The sequence below is a fragment of the Salvelinus sp. IW2-2015 genome, unplaced genomic scaffold, assembly GCF_002910315.2.
Source record: "Salvelinus sp. IW2-2015 unplaced genomic scaffold, ASM291031v2 Un_scaffold2304, whole genome shotgun sequence".
NCBI classification, from domain to species: domain Eukaryota; kingdom Metazoa; phylum Chordata; class Actinopteri; order Salmoniformes; family Salmonidae; genus Salvelinus; species Salvelinus sp. IW2-2015.
In genome coordinates this window covers 47,628-55,843 of record NW_019943630.1, presented here as the reverse complement: position 1 = coordinate 55,843, position 8,216 = coordinate 47,628, and the positions used below count along the sequence as shown (strand labels likewise).

General features: G+C 46.4%; 1 protein-coding gene across 1 annotated transcript; it reads right to left on the bottom strand.

Annotated features, from left to right (window-relative positions):
* Positions 1-2,487: 2,487 nt before the first annotated feature.
* Positions 2,488-4,082, bottom strand: LOC112073580 (beta-1,3-galactosyl-O-glycosyl-glycoprotein beta-1,6-N-acetylglucosaminyltransferase 3-like). The gene has a single exon (XM_024140853.2). The coding sequence runs from the start codon at positions 4,080-4,082 to the stop codon at positions 2,754-2,756; it is 1,329 nt and encodes a 442-aa protein (XP_023996621.2). The 3' UTR covers positions 2,488-2,753.
* Between the last annotated feature and the right edge of the window lie 4,134 nt (positions 4,083-8,216).

Here is an 8,216-nt window from a genome sequence, read left to right as displayed (position 1 = left end):
TATGGAGTAAAAAGTACATTATTTTCTTTAGGAATGTAGTGAAGTAAAAGTAAAAGTTGGTTTCAATAAAAATAGTAAAGTACAGATAAAAAAAAAACTACTGAAGTAGTACTTTAAAGTATTTTTACTTAAGTACTTTACACCACTGAAAATGACCCCAGCCATGATCACCTTGACTGCTGTAGCTTCATTCACCAGAGTCCATCTACAAACATACAGCCTATTAGCTATACAATTAGCCGCTACACATTAACTCAGCACCAGGATTAAAAGCTATCATTTAATACATACAGAGGGATCTACACTTTATTAGCAAAATGTAATCGAATGAGTTTGCTTTACAGAAGTATTTATTTAGCAGTTTTACCGCTAACTGGTTTAAAAGAGAACATTACAGTCATTTAAAAGAGAACACGAGTTTGATTATGTTCCTGCTGGCCAATTAGCAGTTTTTAAGCTAATTTCCTGCAATTCTACACATTATGCCATGTTAATATGATATCTGAGTGAGAGTGACTAAGAAAATCAATGGGGGCCCCCTGGAGGTCAGGGCCTTTGGGCTTGTGCACTGCGTGCCCGGTCGGTAATTCGGCCATGATTACTACAAGTTTAGATAGCTGGCTAGACTAACTAGGCTAATTTACCAATCTACATTCATTTAACTGACATGGGCTAATTTAGTGACTGCAAGTGAGTGATATATAGAGTAAAACATATAGAGAAACTGCTGATGCACAACTAAGTTTTAAAAATGCACCTTGTCCATTCTACTATTCTAACTCTCAACCATAATTTGAGACCCCAACCGAGTCCCCCCCCCAAAATCGGAAAGGCGATGCAGTTGCCGTACCAGGCGGTGATACAACCCGACAGAATGCTCTCAATGGTGCATCTGTAGAAGTTTGTGAGGGTCTTAGGGGCCATTGTGAATTTGCCTCCTTCACTACAATGTGATGGGACAATGTCAGGTCCTCGGAGATGTATACGCCGAGAAACATGAAGCTTTTGACCCTTCCCACTGCAGCCCTGTCGATATAGATGTGGGCGTGCTCTTCCTTTTGTCTCCTGTAGTCCACAATCAGCTCCTTGGATTGTAGACGTTGAGGGGGAGGTTATGGTCCTTTCACCACTCCACCAGGGCTCTAACCTCCCTGTAGGCTGTCTCTTCGTTGTTGATGATAAGGCCTACCACTGTTGTGTCGTCAGCAAACCTTTGTTCAGTTCCAATCTTCCATCAAATACATGGCATAGAAAGTTATTTACTGATTTAGTTACCCAGTCGTGGATGAACAGGTAGTACAGGAGGGGCTGAGCACACACCCCTGTAGGGCCCCGGTGTTGAGAATCAGCGTGGCGGAGGTGTTGTTGCCTACCACCTGGGGTTGGCCAGTCACGAAGTCCAGGATCCAGTTGCACATGGAGGAGTTCAGACCCAGGGCCCTGAGCTTAGTGACGAGCTTGGAGGGTATACTAGTATACTATGGTGTTGAAGGCTGACTTGTAGTCAACAAACAGTAGTTGTAGTATTCCTCTTGTCCAGGTGGGATAGGGTGGTGTGGAGTGCAGTCATGTCCACACAATGTTCCCAATACCTAATTAAACATTCTGGGACCCTTTAAAGAACAGACGAAATGTGTTCTGGGAACGTTCTTGTAACATCAGGTGAATGTTTTTTACACCCTAAAAGAAACATTGTAGAATCCATTTTTTTTTGTTTTGGGAACATATTCCTCCTCCACCCTGGATAAATTGTAATTACGTCTCCAGAGAAACTTATATTCGAATAAAGGTCAGTTTTATCAAATTACTATAGGTAGAATTTTAAAGCCCATATTGATACAGAAACACTAAACATGCTTTGATTAAAACACTGAGCAAAGATACACTGTTTCTGTAGTATTAGTTATTTAAGTATTACGGCCGAGGGGTTGTGGTATATGGCCAAGTTTATAATAAGTTATAACTAACCTTGTGTATAACAAAATGCTGTGTCCAGTTAGACTAGTCATTCCACTAGATGGTACTGCTGCTGTAATAAATACAGAGCACAGGAAGAAATACATGTGTCTGGAATATACAGTCCAATCAGAACTGTACAGTGCAAATCAGAAATAAAAAAACATGGACAAAACATGCTAATTCCATGACCAGGACTGACCAGTTGAATCCAGGTGAAAGAAGCTATGATTTCGTATGTCACCTGTTAAATCCACTTCAATCATTGTATATGAAGGGGAGGAGGATTTTTAATCCTTGAGACAATTGAGACATGGATTGTGTGTGCCATTCAGAGGGTGAGGGGCAAGACAGAGGGCAAGACAGAATATTTAAGTGCCTTTGAACGGGGTATGGTAGTAGGTGCCAGGCGCACCGGTTTGAGTGTGTCAAGAACTGCAATGCTGCTGTGTTTTTCCCGCTCAACAGCTTCCTGTGTGTATCAATAATGATCCACCACCCAAAGGACATCGAGCCAACCTGACACAACTGTGGGAAGCATTGGAGTCGACATGGGCCAGCATCCCTGTGGAATGCTTTCGACACCTTGTACAGACCATGCCCTGAGGAATTGAGGCTGTTCTGAGGGCAAAAGGGTGTGAAACTCAACATGAGGAAAGTGTTCCTCATGTTTTGTACACTCAGAGTATATTTGAAATAAAACCTACATTTCTCTTTACAGTACAATCAGAAATATACAACATTTAAAAACATATTTCAAATAAATGCACATTACCGTATTTACAACTTTTAACATTTCATAGTTTTTGTAAGATCCTCTCAGATTCCACTGTCCTTGGTGAAACACGGTATGTAGCTTTGAAGTGCAGGTACGACTCCAGACACCTGATAGCCACATTATCCACCTCAGGGTCAAACTTGTTAGCGATGAGGTGGTGATGTTGTAGGAGCCACCTGAGATCTCCAGCCCCGTAAACACAAACGGACCTCCTGTAGACACCCGAGCAGGGTGGATATGGGGCTCCGTTCCTCACATCTCCTTCCAGGGAATGCCACTTCACGATGCGAGCAATGGCGTTCATGTCTGATTCATGGTACTTGATGTGCGGAGGGTTAGATCCTGGCACAGAGGGCATGCGCTGCAGGGTGGCCCACAGGTGTTCATCAGGACTGTAGGTGTCCTTCTCCCACTCCAACAGCRCCCGGACCTCCTGAGACTCCATCAYGTGACGGACGAAGGCCCTGGACACCAGGAAGTAGGCGTTGCCAGAGAACATGGGGGTGCTGATTGGAGGAGGGCTCTTCCTAACGTTCGTCTTGACCACCATGTTGTTGGTGATTTTGTGGTGAAACTGCCATCTGCTGTTTTTATAGTCGTCGGTGGTCTCTGACTCCAGGCTGTTCCTCCCGTTCTGCAGCTTGAGGGCCTGAACCATCTCAGCGTTGGTCTTAATGGGGAAGTCTGTTCCACAGGTGTTGATCAGGTACCTCCACTGGACAGGTGACTTCAGGAGATCCTCCATACAGTTCAGATCAGCCTGCACTCTGGACCAGGAGGCGTATACCACACTCTCTAACTTACTGGCCACAAACACATTAGGCAGACAGGACACGATAGCCCTCACTGCCGTCCTGAAGTCCACGGATGACTTCTGGTCGATGTGGACGCAGTACACGTTCTGAGGAGTGTACACGGCACGCAGGAGCCGCTCAAACATCTCAATCTTGTCATGGATGACCATGGAGTAGGCGATGGGGAACTCCTTCTCCTCCTGACTGAGAGGAACGGTGATGAACGCTCTTTCTGTAACGTACCTCTGACAGTCCTGAGTCACGTTGTGGTAGAACGCCTCTGACAGCAGCTGCTGTTTCTTCATAGTCTTCAGCAGGAGGCTGAGCTGCTTCCTCTCCAGACCCTCCAGGTCTCCCTGGATGATGGCTGAGCAGGCCGGCAGGTCGGCAGCGTAGTCCAGGGGCAGGAGGTCCAGAGCGAGGAGACGACTCCTGTCAGAGCCCGGCGGGCATCTGAGAGTGGCCCACAGGAGCAGAGAGACAGATGCACTCAGTAGGATCAGAGATAAGTTCTTGAAGAATCTCTGAGACCTGGACAACCGAACAGAAGCCATGATTGGTCGGTATTATCTTTCTATGTCAGGGTTCTCCTAAAAGAATGTAAGAGTGGCGCTGCGCCACCTTGCGAACTGGCTGCGCCACTGTCATTTTTAAAAACGTTATTTGTAATCATTTGAGACCTGGCACCACACCCCAATAGAGTATTTCAATGCTTTAGATTGCAGGAAATGTCCTCCCTTCCATTGCATTCAGTAGCACCACCTTGTTTTAAAAATAATTGGGAGAACCCTGTATGTGGTATTCTCTTTGTGGTATTAGTATCTATCAACACCACAGCTAAGGAGCAGGAGTTGCACACCGCTGAACAACGGAGCTATGTGTCTCTCCAGCACCACACAGCTCAAATAAAAAGTCACACACCTCTCACACAACTCAGTTTCAAAGGAAGAGGTGTAATCATTGGCTCTACTGGGCGTGGTCTATGGGCATGGCGTATACACTCTAGTGGGCGTATACACTCTAGTGGGCGTATACACTCTAGTGGGCGTATACACTCTAGTGGGCGTATACACTCTAGTGGGTGTGGCCTTTCTGTAAACACTATCTGCGTAGCAGACCAGGGAGGAAAAGCTCCGTATGAGCCTAGATATGGCTTTCCCTTTATGTGGCTTGTTTCCTGGTCAGCATTGTGACACATGCTGGGAATATACTACAATACTTTTAAAATCCTAACATAGCTGAGCCTCACATTAAACAACCGTCTTTCCTGTAGCTTTGAGATGTGGGTACAAGCAGCCTCATAAATGTGTTCAGTCAGACAATCACTGCACCAATGTCGGAGGTTAGTCTGAACTAAATAGTCAACCTGTCAGGGGTAATGATGACGTACAGGTGAGTCTACAGTCACATTGTCTCGGAGTCTGAGTGGTGATGGTGTATGCCCAGACTGGGGTGCAACAGTACCCTGAGTAGGCACTCTGGCTGGTTCAGGTGAGTCTGGAGCACTTTCCACATTTGTAGGTTGCTGCAGTGGATGTTCAGGTGATGGCTCGTAGTCATGGTAGGTCTCTAGTAGCTGATCTTGGTTTGTCACTTGACAGGAGTCATCTCTGAGGTTGGTTCCTGGCAACAGTTGATCCACGTGTCTCCTCCAGATAATGTTTTCCGGTGTGTGAACTGTGTAGGACACAGGCCCTATTTGTGCAACCACTGTGGCTGGTATCCACTTTGGACCTTTGCAGTAGTTCCGAGCAAGAACTCTTTCTCCAGCTATGAAGCTTCTGTCTTTTGCTTTGCTCCGTCTCTCCACCTGTGCTCTCTGTTGTGTCTGTACAACCTGTTTAGTCTTTGGAGGTGACAGGAGGTCGAGTCGAGTGCGAAGCTGTCTTTTCATCATGACGCGGGTGCCACTTTGGTTGTAGCGTGGGGAGTGTTTCTGTAGGTTAACAGGAAGGTGTTTAGACGCCTATTGAGGGAGCCGTTCCCTTGTGATGATTTTAAAGCTTGYTTCATYGTTTGGACAAAYCTTTCAGCGAGGCCGTTCGTTGCAGGGTGATACGGCGCTGACTTGATGTGTTGAATTCCATTTGCTTCCATGAATGACCGGAACTCTTCAGACACCAGTTGGGGGCCATTATCGCTAACGAGTTGCGTTGGAAATCCGAAGCGACTGAAGATTGACCCCAGTTCTTCGATGGTTCTCTCCGCTGAGGTGCTCTTCATCACTGTGACCTCAGGCCATTTACTACGACTAAGAACATACAATCCTCTAGTGGGCCAGCATAGTCTATGTGGACTCGCTGCCAAGGCTCCTCTGGGAAGTCCCATGTGTGTAGTGGCGCTAGCTGTGGCATGTTCCTCATCTTTTGACATGCAGAACATGACCTGACCTTGTCTTCGATAGCTGCGTCCAAACCTGGCCACCAAAAGTATCTGTGTGCAATCTCCTTCATTCGCACCATGCCACAGTGCCCTGAATGGAGTTCTTCAAGCACCTGCCTTCTCAGTGGCGGCGGTATGATGACTCGAAAACCCCATGGCAAGCATCCAAATTGAACTGTGAGCTCGTTTCTCCTCACTAGGTAAGGTTGTAGGCTGTCCGACAGCTCTCCTCCTTTTCCACGAGTGGCAATGTCCACGACCTCAGACATCACTGGATCAGTGTGGGTGAACTTTTTCACTTGGACAGATGTAACTGGGGTGTTCGTCACTTCCTTGAAGTAGAAGAATTCAGCCTGGGAGTGCTCAGTGTGTGTGACAGGTAAGGGAAGCCTTGAGAGGCCGTCTGCATTGCAGTGCTGCTCAGACCTTCTGTACTTGATATCGTACTGGTGAGCAGATAACAATAATGGCCATCGCTGCATGCGGCTGGCTGCAAGCAACGGAAGGCCGGTGTGGGGACCAAAGATGGAGGTGGGGGGTCTATGGTCCGTCAGCACTGTGAATCGTCGGCCAAACAGAAACTTAACCCTAAACACAATGGCGAATGCTTCACGCTCTATCTGTGCATAATTGCTCTCGGCTTTACTTAAGGTCCGTCACGCGAAAGCAATTGGCCTTTCTTCAACTGATGACATGATGTGTGAGACAACCGCACCAACGCCATAAGGCGATGCATCACATGCCAACTGTAATGGCAAGTTGGGGTCGAAGTGGGTTAGGGCCTCTGACTGAGCTAAGGCTGTTTTCACTTTCTTGAAGGCCTCCTCACATCTGTCTGTCCACTTCCACTATTTGGTTTTGTTCAAAAGTTAATGCAGTGGCTTTAACATGTTAGCTATGTTTGGCACAAACTTTGCGTAGTATGTCAGTAGTCCTAAGAATGATCTCAGCTGACTCATGTTCTGTGGGGATGGAGCTTCCGCAATGGCCTTCACCTTCGATGGCGCCTTGTGGAGCCCCAAACTGTCGAGGACTTGGCCAAGGTACTCAGCAGAGGGCTGGAAAAACTTGCATTTGTCCTTCCGGACCCTCAGACCGTACTCCTCCAGTCTCTGTAGTGTAGCGTTCAGGTTTCTCAGGTGCTCCTGCTTGTCTTTGCCGGTGATGAGTAGATCATCGAGGTAACATTGGACCTCAGTGAGCCCGCTCAGTATCTGGTCCATAGCTCTCTGAAACAAGCTGAGCTGAGGTGATTCCTAAAGGAAGCCTCCAGTACCTGTACAGTCCTTTGTGAGTCACTATGGTCAACAGTTCTTGTGACTCTTGGTCCACATGCATCTGTAGATAGACTTATGTCAGGCCTATCTTACTGAATTGTTGTCCTCCAGCTAAACCAGAAAAGAGGTGGTCAATGAGGGGTAGTGGATATTTTTCAGCAGTCAAGACTGGGTTAATGGTGACTTTGAAATCACCACAGAGTCTGAGTGATCCATCTTTTTTTATGACTGGAACAATGGGTGTAGCCCATTCACTAACATTCGCTGAATCCAATACTCCACTCTCGACATCTGTTTATTTCAATTTCAACTTTTGGTTTTATGGCGTATAGGACAGTTCTAGCTTTGAAGCATTTTGGCTTGCTGTCTGGTTTCMCGGTCAGTTTAACTGTTATGTCCTTCATACTGCCAAGTTCTCCTTTGAACACATCCGCGTGTTTCCTCAATATCCTTCGTAGGTTTGTGTCCTCTTTTGTAACCATGTGAATTTCCTGCCAGTTCAGTTTGATATTTTCCAGCCATGTGCCTCCTAGCAATGCTGGATGGTTRCCTTTCACAATGTAGAGTGGTAGCTTTACCTTCTGTTTGTTGAGCTCCACCGTATCAATCACACTTCCTCTCACTGGAACAATCTCACCAGTGTATGTTTTCAGCGTCATCTTTGTGGGCTGTAGTGTGAGGTGATGTAGTTTCTCCTTGTATACAGCCTCAGACAGCGAAGATATGGGTGCTCCAGTGTCTACTTGCATCCGTACTGCGTTTCCAGCCAGTAGTGGTGTCACCCAGTATCCGTGTCCATTGTCTGAAATGGACAAAACATACAAAGATTCTTCCCCTTCAGACAGGGTATCACTTTGTTCATCCTCTGTGTGCTTCATTTTATGCACTTTCTTTTTGTACTGCCTGAAGTCGCTTTTCCTTTGTTCAGTACATTTGTTTGATTGTCTCTATTTGTTTTTACATGCACTTTCAATGTGACCCTTTTTTCCACAACTTCTGCAGTCTAAATCTTTGCACCAACGCTCCTCT